Raw genomic sequence first — 19,745 nt, 5'->3', positions numbered from 1 at the left:
TTGTGGATCTTCTTAAGAACCGTCATGGGACAAATCAGATCGCTCCCCCTCCCAGGGAGAAAGACAGCTCTTTCAGAAACCAAGGCAGTCTGCAGTGTTTCCTTTACAGACATTCTAGAAAATGTGCCCAACATGTGGAAAACCTCTAATGTGCATTCACATGGGTCTTGCTGTGGCAAAGAAAATACTGAACTAATTCCCCTCCTTCCTTAAATCATGAAATCCAGCCTCCCCAGCTATTGTTTGCCCTGGACAATGACTTCATCTAAAAGAAGGTGGTCCTACCTGTTGCACCTTTTGGATGCACTGAACCAACGTTTCAGGCATCTGGCTGCCAACTTCAGAGATGTTAAAGGCTTTTTGTTTCTGGAGGGCATTTATTCACTGCTTACCTTGTAAAATTTATGTCTTATTGCATTTTCCTGGCACCAGAGCAATCCTTGTCCCTACCCATTGCATTTGGTTTTTCTGAGCCCGCAGGCAGCCCTGGGTTATTAAAGTTCAAGGAGGAAGCCACGTGATGTTGGCTTTACAATTTTAATTCTCTCTTACCTCTACCCTCCCTTCCTCCCACTCACTGACAGATGGGTTTTGTGCAGTGTGTACTGGGTTTAAATCAAACTGAGCTCTCAGAGCTTGTAATGTTCCAGGAAGGCCAGACAGGAGACCATGGTCATCCCTTGGTAGAGTAGCCAGCAGGGCAGTTTCCTTGGATAAAAAGTCCTGGAGTCCATAATTTCCCATCAGTCTGGGCACTTTAGATAAGTGCCATGCTTAATCTTGCAGAAACAGGCAAAAATCCCTCCTACCCCTTTAAAAGTCAGTCCCTCTGGGCCCAACTCAAGAGAGCAAAGTTTAACTCAGCCGGCGTGGCTCCGGCCAGAGTGGCTCTGGTTGAGCTTTGACCTATGAACCAGGAGGTCAGGGTCCGATTCCCAGTCAGGGCACATGCCTGGGTTGCAGGCTCGATCCCCAATGGGGGGCGTGCAGGAGGCAGCCGATCAATAATTCTCTCTTATCATTGATGTTTCTCTCTTTCTCTCTCTCTCTCTCTCTCTCTCTCTCTCTCTCTCTCTCTCTCTCTCTCCCTTCCTCTCTGAAATCAATACAAATATACTTAAATAGCACTAGGTATGAGCATGGCAAGTTGAAAAGAAAAACAAAATTATAGTTTAGCCTGAAATAAAAAACAGAGCAGGAAAAGGAAGAAAGTGCCTTTGGAGGAAGGAAAAGGTTCAGATGAGCATGTTACACGGTGTCTCTGAAAACAAAACTATTTGACATACCTTTGCCACCGGAGTTTCAGTCTCCCGGAAAGTCCACCTTGTTCAGGAATTGGTGTAACTTGCCGGGGGTGTTATAAGAAGCCGGGGGAACTGAAAGCTCAGTAATATCCGAGAGGCAGCCTACACCGCAGGAGCTGGCTCTCCAAGTGCTTTCGGTGAGTCTTGGACTCTTCAAGAAGATAAGCGTTAGGGATTCAGGTGCCCTTTTCAAAATGTCTTTTCGCTGTGGTATTGTGCATATGATTTCTCGGTCCCATCTCATCTGTTCCTCGTTGCAAAAATTCTCTGGATTTACCTCCTTCATGATGTGTTCTTTGAATAGCTCCATTTCAATTTAATTTTTATTTAACAATTATGGGTCCTTCTACCACAGTGATGGCGAACCTTTTGAGCTCGGCGTGTCAGCATTTTGAAAAACCCTAACTTAACTCTGGTGCCGTGTCACATATAGAAATTTTTTGATATTTGCAACCATAGTAAAACAAAGACTTATATTTTTGATATTTATTTTATATATTTAAATGCCATTTAACAAAGAAAAATCAACCAAAAAAATGAGTTCGCGTGTCACCTCTGACACACGTGTCATAGGTTCGCCATCACTGTTCTACCATGTGCCCGGGTGATGGAAGGAGCTGGAGTCACTGTGGTGAGCAAGACAGACACGGCCCCTGTGCCCTGGCAGCTCGCTGCTATTGGGCAGCGGAGACACAGCAAGTCAGTCCCTGTGAGCAGGATGAGTATGCGGGAAAGAGAGGCGCTCAGCACTGTGGGGGCACAAAGCAAGGGTTCTCCGAGCCTGGGCATCAGGGACAGCCTCTGATGAGAGGCATCAGCCAGAAAGCCATCTGGTGGTTGATCTCCTCATGCCAAAGAACTAAATGACCAGGCGGTGATCAAAGTTGGTGAACCAGGGCTGATGCTTGTGTTCAGCCTTCTGTTGCCAAGGCTCTTGGTTCAGTCAGAATTGTGGGCATGGGAGACCTGTGTTTGCTGAGCTTAGTTTTGGATGTGAGATGAAAAAAAATTCAAGTACAGCAGAAGCGCGTGTAAGTCAGCACCCACTTAACCAAAGTGCTCAGGGAACCTGCACCTCCTAACCCCTCTGTAGTGTTGTCGGACGCCCTGGGCTGGAAGAACACTTTAGCTAATGGGCTGCTCTCTCTAGCACACCCCAGCCGACTTCCACTCCCGCCAGGAGAGTGAGGCATGTGCTTGCTGGGAGTCTGCTTCTGCTAGCTGAACTTGTTCTGTAGTTAAGTTCCTTTACACACGCCAGCCCCCTCCCCGCCTCCCCTCAGCCACAGGTCTTGTTCAAGTAAACATCTCAAGCCAACTACCCTCCTCCCGTTCTCGACTGCTACAGCTAATTTTTTAAAAACTTAAATGCAGTCGTGCCCCCTGGCTATGAAGATAAGCATGTTTTTCATTGGAACTGGATACTAGATTGTAAATCAAGTCCCAAGAGCCAGAACACAGCTCCTGGTGGGTGGCTCGGTTGGTAGTTTACTTGAAGTGTGGACTTGCATAGTTTTCATTGTGTCCCCCAAGGCATCCATACGCATATAGCAGCCTGTCAGCACATAATAGTTTCTCAGTGTTGGATGAGCAAATAAGCCGCTCCCGTGCCCGTTCTGGATTTTGGTGCTGCCACATTTTACCCCTGGGCAGCTCTGGCTTGAGGATCTGCAATGAAAGTGTTTCTGAAGGAGGGGGCCCAGGTTCATTATTGGACTTGCTGATAACTGTGATCCGAATTTCTGGAGTCCACTGCTAAAGACTCCAATTCCATGGACCCAAAGTAGGGCCCAGGGATACGGATTTGATAAGTTTCTTGGTTGATTTCATCGCAGGTAGTCTCTGGAATTATTGTCCCTGAATTCCCAGAAGTCATGTTTCTACAAATGTGTGTTTTCAAATCCCAGCCAGATGGATGAATACTGTTATATTTTATTTTATGCACATTTGCTCCACTTTTTAACTTCTCTGGAATTGATCACGTGTTATAATTGGCAGCATTTTTTTTTCTTTCCTGGTAGCACATAAAATAATACCACGTATTACAGTCTGTGGTATCTTAGGTTTGATGAAATATGGTACTTTGCTGAGTTTGTAGTTGATAGAAAACACTTCCAATATCCAAAGCTAGACTTTATACATTTTGGATTCTAATTTCTCCATGCAATGATTAGTATTTTAAAACCTACGCAATGCATACATTAGCTGTAGTCTACAGGGAATAAATAGTTTTGGGGTATAAACAAATTTATTGAATTATTGGTCAAAAATATTAAAGACTCTCAGACAAATGCAGACTATCCATAAAGTTCAAAGACCCTCTAGAATTATACAGAAAGTAGTCTCAGAGATAGCTTGGATTCTCTAAGCAAAACAAGTTACTGATAGTAATCAGCTAAAATTGGAGAAGGTCGGGATTCTTATTGCAACATCTGGAGCGAAGACAAGTTTCCCATCACACACGCTGTGCAGCCAAAACAATAATGAATTGGACTCTGTGGGGTTTTTATTTCATCACTGAGATTGCATTTCTGCCCCCCAAAACAATGAAATGTGGTGGTAAAGGTTGTTTTGGGAAAGACCAAGCTTTGGAACATTTCGTGCCCCTCCCAAGACAATTTTCTATACCGCCCCCAGCCTGCCTTACTCCCATATTCTTCCTTATTCTCTTGTCCATTTCATATGTTATGAAATCTGTCATTCAGTTAAGGGTCAAGTTTGGGCATCAGGGAAAGATTCTAGGCATGTCAATATTGTGAGGCTTCTTGACACTCACCCTTTTTTAAAAAATTGATTAGAAAGAGAGACAGAGAGAGGCAGGGAGATCCATAGAGAGAAATATCAATTTGTCGTTCCACTTATTTATGCATTCACTGGTTGATTCTTGTATGTGCCCTCACCAGGGATTGAACCACAATCTTGGTGTATCAGGACAACGCTCTAACCAGCTGAGCTACCAGGCCAGGGCTGGCACTCAACCATTGTTTTCTTTACACCGCCATGCCTAAGCTAACATTTGACATCAATCAATGATCAAGGTGAAAATATCCTTGAGGTCAAAATTAAAAGATTCTCTGGCTTTAATGCCATATTTCAGCTTTACTCTCTCTGTAATGCAGTGTTTCTCAACAGTGGCACTGTTGGCATTTTGGACCTGTTAACTCTTTGTTGTGGAGGGATGTCCTGTGCATTATAGGATGTTTTCTAGCATCCTGGGCCTCTACCCACTAGATACCACTAGCACTCTCCCCCAGGGACAATGAAAAGTCTATCCAGACATTGCCAATGTCACCTCCGGAGTTAAAATCGCCCCCCCCCCCCCGCACCCCCGTTGAGAATCACAGCTGTAAATGAACCAGAGCCTAGGAATGCACCTGCGTGTGGCATATCAGGGCAAGACAGATATTCATTCCCCCTTTTTCCCCAAACATAGAGTCATGATTATTTTTGCATTAGAGTTAGTAATCCACAGGATTAGCTCGATCCTAGGAGAAAGAGAAAAGTTCTGTCACTTAACCAGTTTTTCAGACTTGTTTCAGAAAATGAGATCTTTAAGAGAATGCAAGAATGAAGCCTTCCAGCTTTAGACTATCTAGGGATGTATTTTCATAAATCTAGCCTGGAGCCAGTAGACGTATCCCCAGGCAGAGGGAGAGTAACACTGGACACTGGTATGATCTTAGATATCTTCAGTGCTTCATCTGTGCCATTTTTACCTGTCTGGCAGTAAACCATAGTCCCAGTCTCTCAGAATTCACTGCCAGGACTTCTGCAGGCTTTTTTAACTCCCCTCTCCCATCAAGACTGAAGTTGCAGAGAGGAGAGGGAGCTGGGTCATTAACTGGGAATGTCACCCAAATGGAAGGGGAGGGGAGAGGTGTTGGTACACATGTGTGTCTGACATGTATCTACATGACCATGTCAGACTAGCAGGGACAGAAGAGATGGCTTTAGATGCCAAGGAAGCAGGCACGGGTCTGAAGGCCATGCTTTGGAGGATGGGCTACTGTTACTTGAGCTTCTTCTGCAAGTGCATACCTCTCTGCAGAGGTTACCGTCGAACGGCCATGTTTTACAGTCAACATGTTCCTTGAGCAGGTGTGTATTTCTGGCATAGAGATTCAGGAATGGGCAGAAAAGAGGGGAGAAATGTAACTAATTGAGCACTTGATCTGTAATAGGCATTCTTACCTACTTGATGAATGAATGAATGAATGAATGAACAAACGAATGAACAAATGAGGCTTAAGAAAAAGAAGAACACACTAACCCTGGTGTTAAGTATAGTGCTGACAGGACAAAGCATCGTCCCGTTGGCTGAGAAGACTGTCACAACCGCTCTAACTTCTGAAGTTTTAGCCTCATGCTGAGCCTGTTCTGCTCACAGTCACGGCAGTGGATTTGAGGAGTTGATTGATGGTCTTCCAGCCACGCCTGGCTGACTGTTCGTCTGAAAGGAGCTCATAATCAGTGGTGGGCTTATGTGTGGAGACCCACCACTCTACCAGCAGCACAAATGAGCCCCGCTCGGCCCAGGCGAGCACGCAGGCCCTGCTCTTGGCACCGGTCCTGGAAATGCAGAACAGACTTCTTTATTCCAGTCTCCAGGCTTCTGGCTAGCGAGGAACACTGCCCGGCTGTGAAGCGTTTTATAGGATTATAACGGGTTTTGCCGAAGGCGAGTTCTGAAAGGCACTTTGTGCTGTTGCTTTGAGTGGAGCTGACTGTGAGGGCAGTGTTGTTCCTAAGCCCATAAACACACACACAGGCAGGATGGGGAATGCGGAGCTCTGGGGCCCGCTCAGCTGGGCAGCATTGCAGAGTTGGGTGGCTTCGCTCAACTGTGACACCAGCCTCAGGTGTGTGCTTGGGGACCCTTCCGTGGAGCAGCCTGCTTTCTGACAAAGTCTTTGGTGACAGACACCTCTGGTTGGAATCCTAGGCAGATTTCCCAAAGCCCAAATCTGCTAATTTGGGAGCAGCACATCACACACTGAGAAGGTTCTGAAGTCAGGGCACAAGATGGAAATTGCATGGGGTCAATACCCTTGAAAATCCTTTAACTGTCTCAGGCCTCCCAAGAAAACTTCAGATTGCCATCTTTCCCTTCACATTCGTTCTGGGGCCTATTTTCGTTTTGTTTTGTTTTCTTTTGTTGGCAGTGCTATTTAAATTGTTATTGGCCATTAGCTATAAATCAATTCTCCTCTCTTCCCCCTATCCTCTTCCTCTTCCTCCAGTTCTCCCTAGCGTGGATAGTAGAAAAGATGTAACTTTGCACATATGTTGTGTGGCCAAGCATATTGGTTGATTTGGATCAAAATATTTTAAGGAGGGGCAAATAAAAAACGTTATAAGAAAGTGAATATGGAAGCGTTCTCATCAGCCAATAACTATTCTTTGCTCTGTGGTAGTTGTACTTAAACTTGAGGTTAAAGTGCCCTCCCTTCCTTAGGCTTAGTGTATTACTACACTGGATTTCATGGTGTGTCAGATTTCCTGCTTGGCCCTGCAGATCCTACAGCGAGTAGTCTAATCCTAGGGCTGTCGTAGTTTGCTGGGTCACTCTTTTCTTCACCAAATGCCGGAAGTACCCCTCCCAACTGGAGGACAAGGCCCAGCAAGCTCCACCAGGGATCAAAGCCCACCCCCAAAGGGCTGTTGCTGACAGAGTCCTCTAGTTCAGCCATCGCCAACCGGTGGCCCACAGACCACTGGTGGTCCCTGAGGTCCGAAAGGTTGGCAACCGCTGCTCTAGTTGGGATGGTGGGCCCATGGGAGCCAGAAGAGCAGGGAGGGAATGAGGAGCAGCTGCAGGTGCTTCAGCTCATGCCCTTGGCAGCCAGGGGAGCCGTAAGTGAGGCATCTCCCTGCCTCCTGGCCCTACTTTGGCTGCAGAATTAACCAGGGGCTGCTTTGGATAAGGTGGCCTTGGAGATGAGGGTGTCTCTCTCCCCCACCAAGCTTAGCCAAGCTTGTGGAGAGCACCTGTGTAAGCCCCCCATCCGCACAGCCCAGGCTAAAAGGACAGAGTTGTGTTCAGGAGTACAGGCGGGAAGAATCAGTGGTCCCACCCCGCTGCCTTATCACCGCTTTATGGTCCACGTTTGAGAGGAAGCACGCAGGCGCTCTCCTCCGTCTCCGTGGGAACCCACTCCTTCAGGAGCCTCCGTCAAGTCTGTGGCAGCAGTGAGGCTGCAAAGCTGGTCCCGACTCTCCCTAGAACTCCTTCTGGAGGCAGTTTATCTCCACTTGTTGGGTGGGGAAGTGGGTGGATTTAGTGCCAGCGTGTGGGTTTGGTACCTGAGATGAAAGAGTCCTGTATCGTGAGGTTTCCTGTCTGGGAAGTGGGAAGTGAGGATTCTGGCCTCAGCTGGAAGCAGAGAACACAGAAGCAGGGACTACATACTTCCTTTCCCACTCCCTCCTGCACACGGAGGAAGTTGAAACAAGACACTTCCCCAAACCACACTCACTGTGGCCAGGACTCTGAGAAGGAGAGGGTAGAAAATCCAACAGTGCAGTCGACAAAGTAACTTGAGGTAATGATCATTTTCATTTTTAAAAACTAATTTCTAATTTCCCAAGAAACACATGAATATATTTTTCTTGTAAAAAAATTAAGAACAGCCCTAGCCAGGTGGAATATTGTCCTGTACACCGAAAGGTTTTGGGTTTGATTCCGAGTCAGGGCACATACCTAGGTTTCAGGTTCAATCCCAGATCGGGGTGGGTATGGGAGACAAGCAGTCAATGTTTCTCTCTCCCTCCCTCTTTCCCTCTTTCCCTCTCTCTCTCCCTCCCTCCCTCCCTCCTTATCTCCCCCCCTCTCTCCTTATCTCTCCCTCCCCCTCTCCCTCTAAAATTCAATAAAAACTTCCTCGGGTGAGGATTAAAAACAATTTTAAGAGCATTAGCTATACTTGTAGTCTCCTTTGTTACCTTTAATCCCTTAATGCCAGGTACCCTCTGGTACTGATTGCCTCCCCTCAGCCCTGAGAACTCGTGATGGGAGTTTGCTGTGGAGCCTTCTGGATGGTTTCCAATGGTACTTACCTCCAAGTATCTATAGAAAATATATGGTATTCTTTTGTAAATGTGTTTTTACACAAATGGCATTATACTGTGCTTACTCTGCAATTAATTTTTAACTGAACCTCATACATTAGAGACCTTTCCACTCCAGACCCATCTTCTTTTTGACCGCTGCTGAGAGTGCTCCATAATGAGGAGAGTTTATTTAAGTACTAGAGGCCCAATGCACAAAAATTTGTGCACTCGGGGGGTGGGGGGGCGGGTCCCTCAGCTCAGCCTGCACCCTCTCACAATCCAGGACCCCTCAGGTAGGGTCCCTAGGCCTGGCCTGAGATCAGGGTCTAACCGGGCTTTTCTTCCCCCAGCTGTAGGTAGCTGGCCCCACCCCCGCGGCTGCCACTGCTTGCCATCTGTGCAGCCCTGCCCCCTGCTCCACTGCCACTGGTGACCTCCCTCTGCAGGGGACAGGTGTAGGGTGTGTTGGCTTGGCTGGCCTGGGCCTCCCTCTTTCTTTGCTGGGGGAGGGAGGGAGCAGCCCTGCAAGTGGCCCTATGCCTACCTGATCACCCCTAACTGCTTGCTTGGGGGTGGGGCCAGCCCTGTGAGGGGCCCTCTGCCTACCTGATCGCTCCTAATCACTTGCCTGTCTACCTGATCACCCCTAACTGCTGGTCTGCCTGCCTGATTGCCCCTAATCACTTGCCTGCCTACCTGATCACCCCTAACTGCTGGTCTGCCTACCTGATCACCCCTAACCACTCTGCCTGATCGCCCCTAACCACTTGCTTGGGGGTGGAGCCAGCTCAGTGAGGGGCTGCCTACCTGATTGCTCCTAACCACTTGCCTGCCCCCACTTGCTTGGGGGCGGGGCCAGTCCTGGGAGGGGCCATGGTGGTTCTGGTCATATGCTTATGGTGGTTGACCTTTTATTATATAGGATTCCCTGTTGGTGGATATTAGCTGTTTCCAGGTGCCACTTGGTTTTTACTGCCCAGACAGGGCTGCAGCAGATGACCTTGTAATTGCCTGCTGGGCATTTGCAATGTGTTTTTTTCTAGTAAGGTGCGGTAGATTGATTGCCTTGAGGCTGCAGGGAATGGGCCACGGGAGCTCTCTGGAGGAGGTTACAGGCCTTTATATTTGTCAGCACTTAACTGCTGTACACTTAGAATGGGCGCGTTTGCCCCGGTGTGCTCAGTGGTTGAGCGTCCACCCATGAACCCGGAGGTCCTCGGTTGGATTCCCCGGCACCTGCCCGGGTTGCGGACTCGATCCCCAGTTGGGGTCGTGCAGGAGGCGGCGATGGGTGTTTCTCATGGATACTTTTGTCTCCCTATCCCTCTCCCTTTCTCTCCCTCAAATCAATAAAAACATTTTTTAAATGGGGCGCATTTTACTGTTTATAGACTCTGTTATAATGGCGTTCATTTAAAAAAAAAATGTGTGTGAGGGGAGCCTGGCTGGGAATAAGCAAGGTGGGCTTTCCAAACGCTTGCTTTCCCCGGGGCAGTTTCCCTCCGCCCGGCTTCTTCCCGGGCCTCCCCGCCACCGCCGCCGCTTCCCCAGGGAGTGCGGGGTCCAGCGCAGCGGCCCCGGGGCCGGGCGGCCATCGCGCCCCCGCCCGAGGAGGTTCTGCGGGGCGGCACCTGGGGCTCCCGAGACGCCCCGCCCCGCCCACCAGGTGGGCGTGCCCTGCCTCGGCCCCGCCCCCTCCAGCCGGCGAGCGGGGTTGGGTGCCTTCGGGCGAGAAGCCGGCTGTCAGTCTCCGCGTCGCCGCGGCGCCCGGCACCGTGGAGCTGGGGCCCCCTTTCGCCTGGGAGTTTTGTACTCGCTTCGGGTCAGCGGTGACACCCCAAAGGGCAGGCCCGGCAGCCGCCATGGTGGCCAAGGATTACCCCTTCTACCTCTCGGTCAAGAGGGCGAACTGCAGCCTGGAGGTGCCCCCGGCCAGCAGTCCGGCCAAGGACGCCGAGGTAGGGGCTCCCCCTGGACTCTCCGGTCCGGCTCCGTGTCAGTCACGGTCTCTGTTTCCACTGCTCATTCTTTCCGTCTCTCACACATACTCCCTTCTCCCTCTCTCACTGTCTCCCTTCTGTGCGCTCCCTGTGGATCAAGCCTGCGCCGCCTTCTTCTCCCTGTCCCTGTCCCTGCTCCTCTCCATCAGGGAGCAGCAGCCTTTTGCCCCTGCCCCTCCTCCCCCCCCTCCCCCCACTCTCCCCCCACCCTTGCTTCCTGCGAGGCTCTCAAACTGTCAGTCTTCTGCAGAGACCTGGCAGAGGGACTTCCTACTGTATCAGCAGGCCCAGTTCCGGGAAGAGCTACTCTAAGGGTCCCTTTCCTCTTGCCGGGGTTGGATATCTCACCTGTCAGGCTTGGCAACAAAGGCTACCGCCCTTCTGCATGTCACCTGTGGCCATGGGGTCAGTCAGCTCATGGTCTGGGGGCTAAATGATCATTTGAGTGCCTCCCACATGGGTCCTGAAAATGAGTTAAAGTCTCGGGGGCAGGGGGAAGCTGTCTTGGAACATTAGAAATATTTCTCTTCCTGGGAACTTGCCTGTGGATCTGAACCCTCCCTGTGGACCAGGCCTGCGCCACCTTCTTCTCTTGGCTAGCTAGGGTGGAACTCACAGGGCCCAGCTCATCACTGTTGCTCGTGTGTGTGAGTGGGAGATTGACACTCTCCACCACCACCCGGACCAGGGAAAGTATGGAGGCCGGTGTGCATCCGGCCTTCGTGGGGGTCCCACCCACCCGGCACCCTTGGGTCTGCTCGGCTGTGTGCACTTGGCTCACTGGATTATGTATATTCAGGAGGACAGCATCAAAGATTCATTGCCTCTAGCGAGAACTGCTCTAAGTTGACGAGATTCCAGTCTCTAGTGGTGATCAGCCTTCTGTAAGTTGAGCCCAAACTAACTTCTCCCCCCACCCCCACCCCCCACCCCAGCTCAGTTGTACATCTTCACAAAGAGTTTCTGTTCCCAGCAGCTGTGGAAAGTGTTATGGCCCCAGTGGTGTTTGGACTCTTATTTAAGTTTTGACAGGAAGGCACCTGCATAGGATTCAGGTTGTTCAGGCTTGGAATGGCTAGAAGGGTTTTTCAATGGGAACTTCATAATTTAATGAATGTAGGAGCAGTGAAGCTAGTGCCCCTCAAACTAGCTTCCTTTTGGAAGGAAGCAAAGCATAACCGAGTTTAACTAGTAAATTGAATTGGGTCACATAAAATAATAGTGAAAACAGCTCTGGGCTCTCACTAGTTCCTTCTTGCTATCACGTATTCCTGTGTTTTTTTAGGAGTTTGGTGAAAGATGTGGGTTAACACCCATCTGCTTAGTCTTTTCTTCTTCTTATACTTAGAATGTAAATATGTCGGTGTGTCACAAATGTGATGAAAGAAATGTATCACCAAATGTCAAATATTAATTTTCCTAAGGGATCCAGATTATATAATGTAACTCATTTTCATTTTATGAAGATGTCCTGGTGTGGGAGTAAGGATGGGGGAGGAACTATTTTATTTCAAAATAGTTGGTAAATGTTTTTCAGCATTGAGGATTTTTTTTTTTAAAGTGTGTAAATCCAAGTAGAAGTATCTCTTATGCTGTATATACCTTGAGACAGAGGTGCCCAGTCCAATATATTTCCAAGCTTCATTGATCGGGCGTATCACTTCCTGATAATGATGATAAGCAAGGCTGGAAGAAGAAACCTAAGTGAGTTTGGGGGCTAGGTTTCTGGTTTCAGTATCAGTGCAAAAGACAGCTAAGCCTTGTAGGACTCACTTCTCCATAAGCAGTTAATGAAAATATATTTTCTACCAGCAGGTGTCATCAGTATTTGTGTTTAAAAACCAGCATACGCTAGTTGGCCTTTTGAAAACATGATTATATACTTGTTTATAAACGAGGCATTGACTGTTAGTTTCTATGAAAGTAATTTTTTAAGATTGATCATTTTCTTTGCAGAAGGAATGTGGTTATAATAATAATAAAAAAAAACCTGGCCTTTCTAAAATCCTTTTTGACCTTCAAAGGCAGTTACAGCAAAGCACCTGTGCCCTTTAGATGTATAATGGCTATTCCTTCTGCATTTGCTATGGGAGGACAGGGGCACACTGCTGAATGGGAAAGTGCCTTCTAGTGTTTGTTTTTGTCGTTGCAACCGATGTGCTAGGGAAGGCCACTTAGGGAAAGGCTCATGGGGAACGGGCAGGTGTCATTGATGTGCATTTGATATCATACATTTGAGTAAAAATGTCCAACAATAAAGATTCTCTTAAAAGAAAATCATTAACAAAATTTCTACTCAAGATTTATCGTAAGTGCTTTGTAATTTTTTTTTTATTTCAATGATGGTCCCCAATGAAAGGAAAAAATGACATATTTTGAAAATTTATTTTCTTTAAAAATATTTTAGGCAAAAATATTCTACATGGATTATGACATTAATATAATTCTGCTTCTTAATCTGGTATTTCTTATGACATGGGCATATGAGTCGGGTTGCAAATGTTCAGTTTTAATACCCATAACCAGGTAGGTCCTTCCGGCTCTAATCGTTAACTGAAATCTAAGGAGCTTATTAGTCCGTGGCTCTAGGCTTTCACTGAGAAACGTGGTATCACGTGAGCATCACTAAGCTTACTTCTTCTGATCATCGATGCAGCTTTGCTCAATTGATCTTTGTTTTTATATTTATTGGGTGCTTACTTCCCATGCCAGGAGGGATAGGTGCTTCTAGCATGTTAGATGCTCCGAACACCTGACCAAGTCATTAAAAGGAAAGCTATTAGGCTCACAAATTATACCAATTGTAACTTAAAAGCCAGTGTTTCCCCATGGGGAGGTTTGCTCTTTAAAAAGACTCAAATGAGTGACTATGTTGGCTAAGGATTCTGGAGCCTGGTATAAGGTCTTAAGGGTTTGGGGTCCATTTCATTTTTAATGAAAATACAAAGAGGTGTTTCTGTTGTTTTCTTTCTAAGAATTACCTGACAATGTGATGGACAGCTTAGTTTTGGTTTTAAGATCCACTATCTCAGATATTGGTCAGGATTAAGCCAGATTTAGTTAGTGGTATTTGTAGTCATTGCCTTTGTCCCTTTGTCTCTTATATGTTCTGGTTTTGACTCATCCAGTAGTAGCCTTGTGTGGCCCTTGGAATGACACCTACTGAGAAATGAAGGATTTCTGGTTCTTTTCTAAGTACCATGTCTAGTGTCTCACTTGAGACGCCGCCATGCTGTAAGGTTAACATAAAGCACCTATTATCCTCTCTATGAATAAAGACACTGAGGGGAGGTGACTTGCAGAAAGTCACAAAGAAAATCAGCAGCTGAACCAAGATCCAATGCCAGATTTAGTCCAGTGTTTAATACCCATGTACCTAGTGCCATCTAAGAGTGTTTATCTCTGTGAAGAAAAAAAAGGGGAGGGGGATGTAAAACTTAACAGACAATGTAAAATGCTTTCAAATATTTATTTTAAATATAGAATCTTGAGTACTTTCTGTAGCTGAGAAGTACCTTTAAGCTTTAGCTCTAAAGAGTAAAGTGAGCGCTATGCCTCTGTCATAATGTATGCCCCAATCATCCACACGTGTATTTGGAAATTGTATGCACCTGGGGCTGTATTCCCTGCATGCCATTGGAGAGCTAAAAGAGTCAACTGGTTTATACATTTTTTGAAATCTGTATCAGATAGTGTTGAACTGACAGTACGTACAACCAACTGCATGGAAATAGTTCCAAGGAGTTATTGCACTAAGAATCCTGGGATTTCTTCAAATGACTAAATAAATAGACTCCGTGAATCATGTGACCTCAGATCTTGCTGGGTGAGGAGCCATATGGAGTTACACAGGTAAAAGCTATCCCTTGCTGATAGGATTTGGTTATGGTCATCCAGTCTTGTTCAGATGGAAAATATCTTGGGGGTCTTGGGCCTCCAGGATGCACATGAATTAGGAGTAGGTTTATTAGAGGAAAATATGGTGACGTTAGACATGTACATTGGAGGTCAAGGCATCCACTCTGGAATAAGACTGCCTGGGTCCCAATGCCACCTGCTAATGGTGTGGCCTTGGACGAGTTACTGTGCCTCTGTAAGCCCCTGTTTTCTTAGTGAAAATGGGGATGAAATAGTTCTACCTTCCTAGGACCATAGTGAGGGTCAATGAGATGATTCCTGTACAGTGCTTAGCACAGTGCTTGACACATAGTAGGTGCTCAATAAATATCATCATCAACACCTCTGCATCTTAAAAAGATTCCTAAAACAATCTTAAGAAACATGATCACCATCTTAGTTCCTGATGCTGTTTTGAGCACAGCAGTGCAGTAGGGATCTTCCTGTAGTCTTCTAAACATCCTCACTCTCTGGGGTTGGTATAATTGCCCCTTTTTGTAGAAGAAAGTTAGAATCAGAGCTGGGTAATTGGCCTTTCCAGGGTGGCTGAGCTAGTAGGTGGAGGAGCCAATACTCCCACCCTAGTCTGACCTTGAAGTCCTTACTTTCCCAATCACAGCACGTTGCCTCTAAATGACTAAATCGCTAATCTCCTCACCGCATAACACATGAAGAATGAACCCTCTCATGGTCAGAGGCCCATTTTTTTCCTGAGTGTCTGGATGGGAGACCTCCCTAGTAGTCAGTACTTCAGACGGGGACCCACAGAAGTGGGATTTGCAAATCTCTCTTTGGAGGGAGGTGAGGGAGTGGGCAGGCAGGCGGCAGTAGGTTTTCATAACTTCCATTTGTGTTTCTCAGCAGGGAGCTGGTCTTTGGCAGAATTCTGCAGGCTCAGCTCTGTGGAGGTGACACAGTTAGTTCTGCAATTAGTCACTTTGCTGGTCTACATTAACCACCAGCCTTCTAAGTAAACCGATAGCAGGAAGGCCCCGACTGCCATATGGATATTTGCAAATTGTGTCATTTTCTCAAGACACTCTGCGAGTGCCTGTAAGATCCTGGACCAGAGCCACTGTTTTCATAACAACTGAATGAAAATAAATTACTGATCATATCCTAATTTCGCAAAGCCCTGTGCACATGTAATTGTTATTAATGGCATCGGGTGTATATCTGAAAGGCGACTTCATTTGTGATGTATGCATGCAGTTGCCTTCCATAATTTGTCAGCACTGGTAACAGGTACAGGTCACACAAAAGGAGGCCATGGCTGCGATTGCATTGCCATTTATTCTTGTTGTGTTGGCTGATGGACCATTGGAGTGAAGGGCGGTGGCTTTTAATGCCTTTTGTTTTGTATGAATTGACACCAGTTATTAGCTTAGAAGAGGCGGTGTCATAAATTAATCAAGAAAGGCTTCTGGACCTTTGACTGGCTGGAATAGGAGTGGGTCTTTTTTTTTTTAGAAACACTTGTGCCTGGACCTCCTGTGTTTGGGCCATTGTGTCTTTTTGCGAGAAGGCAGCTCAATTATTACTAAAGGTCAGTTTATTGAAGCTGAACCAAAAACCTTATGGTAAACTCACTGAACTTTTTTTCTCTTGGGGCTCTAAGACAAGTCCTTCGGTTGATCTCTTACTCCCCTCCCTCCTGCCCCCCAACTCTCTCTGGCCTTCAGGAGTGGGTCTTTTTAAGTCGAGAAACACTTGTGCCTGGACCTCCTGTGTTTGGGCCATTGTGTCTTTTTGCGAGAAGGCAGCTCAATTATTACTAAAGGTCAGTTTATTGAAGCTGAACCAGAAACCTTATGGTAAACTCACTGAACTTTTTTTCTCTTGGGGCTCTAAGATGAGGAGGAAAGGAGTAACAAAACAAGCTTTTTCCCCCCGGGGATTTATGAAACAAGCAAACAAAACTAGCCTCCAGGAAATGACCCAGGGTCATTTCATTAGAGAACCTCAGAGTGGGAAAAGCCTGTTGAGAATATGGAGCCCAGTTTGTATCCCCTCCGTGATCCATTCAGTCTGCTAAACACCTGCAGGGACAGGGAGCTCATTACATTTAAGGCCGTACATTCTGTCTTTGTTCAGTGTGGATCATGAGAAACTTCTTTCTTAGTTGTAGTGATGCCTTCTGGAGCTGAATATTACTTTCTCATGGGTAATACTTTCTCATGGGTTATCCCCTTAAATATTTGAAAACTCTTCCCCCGCCTCCTCCCCAACCTCTCAGGTACTCATCTTCTCTTGGCTAGACTCCCGGTTCCTCTAACACTTCCAAATAGAACATGCTGTCCAACTTATTTTTCTTGCTTGCTTGTTTCTACTGGGCATCCCCAGTGTGCCTGGAAATCTTGAGTATTAATCAGCCCAAAGCACTGTATGATGCTGTACCAACAACAAGGTTTCTTTTATACTTAGTGTGCTTCCTTAGACAAGGGAAGTAGACTAATACATTGAAATAGATTTTTGAAATAGAGATGACAGACTAAAAATTAATATCTTTGACATATAAATAATTTATACAGATGTAAAAGAACACTCCAAGATGACCAATGACAAATGTGCAATTCACACACAGGATCTATCAAAGTAACGTTATTTAAAATAGTCACCCTAATAGACATTATAGAAATGAAAAAGGCAAAAAATAATAAGGTGCTATTTCATACTTAATTGATGTCACAAATATTTGAAAGACATGATAAAACCCAATGCTGGGGATGTTGCAGGGAAATAACAGACTTGTGGAATGAGGGAACTTGTCAGTGCACATTAAAAGACAAAAAAATCTTTGGGCCCAGTGTCCCAGTTCTGGGGACAAAAAAATCTTTGGGCCCAGTGTCCCAGTTCTGGGGAGGGAGAGCTGTTTGTCTAAAGTTGTTCATAATGATATCACTTTTATATTCTTTGCCTCACCTGAGTATATCTTCATATTCATATATATATATATATATATATATATATATATATATATAATTTTTTTATTGATTTCAGAGAGGAAGGGAGAGGGAGAACTAGGTAGAAACAGCAATGATGAGAGAGAATCAGTATTCGGCTGCCTCCTGCACACCCCACACTGGAGATCGAGCCCACAACCCGGGCATGTGCCATGACCTTCTGGTTCATAGGTCGATGCTTAACCACTGAGCCACACCAGCTGGGCTCTCTTCATTTTAAAGATGAGGCTACTAAGAGTCAGAGGGGTTCAGTGATTTCCCCTGGATCACACAGCTAGGAATGGCAGAGCTAAAGCTCTCAAAGTCCAGTTGCCTGATTCCAGGCCAGCACCCTCTCGAACTTATTTATACGAGTCAGAAAAGCCAACAGCCTCTCTGACCTATAATGGAGGGATGGTTCCATGTACCGTGGCCTCTGGCACAAGAGTCAGGGACATCATTTGAGCCATTACACACTAGCAAACAGATCTACCTTAGTGTTCCTGGAAAAAATAAAGAGGAAAAAGGTTGAGCATAATTATATACATGATGTAACCAATCTGAACATATATGCATGAACATGGGATGTAGAGAAGTGGGGGAAAGGATGTTCCAGACAGAGCACCTCCCTTTCTCATCGTGCTCGCTAAGTTCTCATTCGAAGAAATGCCACCCAGTATTCAAATAGCATTATCCCCTTTGAACCTTGCACCAGCTGAGGGAGCTGAGCAAGGCAAGGACTGTCCTCTTTGTTATCAACGGAAGAAACAGAGATTCAGAGCGATTAGGAGGCAGGGCCAAAATGTTGGTCTCTCCTTGCTTAGCCTTGACCTCTTGGCATAACACAATGTTGGCTTAAGCCAGGCATGTTCCTGAGTGAGGTCAGTTTGTAAACAACACTGTTTTGGGGGTGTTCAAAGTGAACCCTATAAACTTGGCTGGAACATGGCATGCAGTGACCTTGCCTTGGGGCCAGTGGACTGGTGGGCCTTTCCCTTGGCGTGTACTCCAGCAGATCCAAGTGCAAGGTTTTTCATATTTGATGTGAAATCCCTGTTAGAGTCGACAAAAAGCCCACAGAGAATGGATAAACCCAAACTTCTTTCTTTTTTAAAATATATTTTTATTGATTTTGGAGAGGAAGGGAAAGGGAGAGGAGAGAGATAGAAACATCAATAATGAGAGAATCATTAATCTGCTTCCTGCACGCCCCACACTGGGGATCGAGCCCACAACCTGGGCATGTGCCCTGACCGGGAATCGAACTGTGACCTCCTGGTTCATAGGTTGATGCTCAACCACTGAGCCACGCTGGCTTGGCTAGAACCAAACTTCTATCTATGTAGATGACATCCCTTAAAATACTGTCTTATTGAGCTCTGCAGATCTAGTTTGCATCAGAGGTGATCCTGAAATGCTAAGGAGAAATAGAGCATTTCCCTGAGGGTACTGTTTCTGTAGACATCACTAGAAGTTGGCAACCTGGCTAAAATAAAACTGAGAGCCAATGTCAGGATCTTGAAAAAATAAAGTTAGATGTTTAGCAGGTACCACACACTGAGGAAGAAGCCAGAGAAGGGGATAAGGAACCAGCTAGTGGTTGGAAAGAGATGGAGTTGGGCCCATGGCCAAGGAGGCTAAGTGATAAGGCACCCTTTTGTGTGCTTTTTGGCCCTGACACAAGGCCAGTGTAAACTCCCTGCTCAAGTGTGTTATCTTATATTGAAATGCTAACATTTCATAATCCCCACTTGACACAGGCATGTCAAGAACAACCCCAAGCAAATAGAGAGGATAATTAAAGGTCACTGGTGAAGACTATTCTTATTTTCTCACTTCACACATGTGTGGGAGGGGTGTGGGTGGCTCATCAATATCCTGCTAGGTTTTGACAGTCTTGTCTCATTTTCACACACCTCTGTCAGCCATCCTCCTTGCTGGTTGGTGATTGCCTTGGGTGCTTCTGGGTGTGGTCTTGCAGGAGGGGGCTGAAACTGCTGAGAAGGAAATAGATTGTTCAAAGAGGAAAAATTGATGGTAGCTTAAGTGTCAACCACAGACATGAGGCGAACAGTCACCTCCTTCCGCCTCAGCTGTTTGATGGTGTCTTATCGGCGAGTTTTGAAGGAGAAATATCATTAAAGAACCCTGGTTTTCTCTTATTAGTCTCTGAATGTCTTATGTCCAGGCTTTAAGAGTCAAGGAGAGAGAGCTTTGTTCTGGCTCAACATGGAATGATGGGAACTCACTTTGGAGGACTCTTAGTGACTCATCTGAGTTTCTTTACCAGCATTTATTTCTCAGTTGGTTCGTACAGGAGTTTCCCTACTAGTTGGGGACAGGGCACAGGTAGACTCGGCTTCTTGAAACCTCAGAGCCTTTGTTTCTGGAATGAGCGGGCTAGGTTAGATCATTATTTCTCAGAAGGTGAGTTTCATACCTCTTGTGCATAGCTCAGGTGACACAGGACAAGGTAATACAGAGGCAAGACACAAAATATATATTTTTTATCCTCACCCAAGGATATGTTTTTTTAAAAAAAATTTATTTTA

General features: G+C 46.2%; 1 protein-coding gene across 4 annotated transcripts in view; it reads left to right on the top strand.

The window, feature by feature from the left end:
• Nucleotides 1-19,745, top strand: part of ARHGEF3 (Rho guanine nucleotide exchange factor 3) — a 242,527-nt gene that overhangs the window by 170,053 nt on the left and 52,729 nt on the right. For 2 of the 4 annotated variants that reach the window (XM_023755717.1, XM_006090865.3), the window contains exon 1: nucleotides 10,087-10,312. The exons of 1 other annotated variant lie outside the window; for it this stretch is intronic. In XM_023755717.1, the coding sequence (XP_023611485.1) occupies nucleotides 10,217-10,312 (96 nt within the window). In that variant the 5' untranslated portion in view covers nucleotides 10,087-10,216. Of the gene's footprint in view, nucleotides 1-10,084; nucleotides 10,313-19,745 lie in introns of those variants that run through there. One more of the 4 variants, XM_006090863.3, reaches the window with a different exon arrangement.

Source organism: Myotis lucifugus, unplaced genomic scaffold, assembly GCF_000147115.1.
Source record: "Myotis lucifugus unplaced genomic scaffold, Myoluc2.0 scaffold_83, whole genome shotgun sequence".
Taxonomy (NCBI): domain Eukaryota; kingdom Metazoa; phylum Chordata; class Mammalia; order Chiroptera; family Vespertilionidae; genus Myotis; species Myotis lucifugus.
This window is presented reverse-complemented; position numbering and strand designations above follow the sequence as displayed.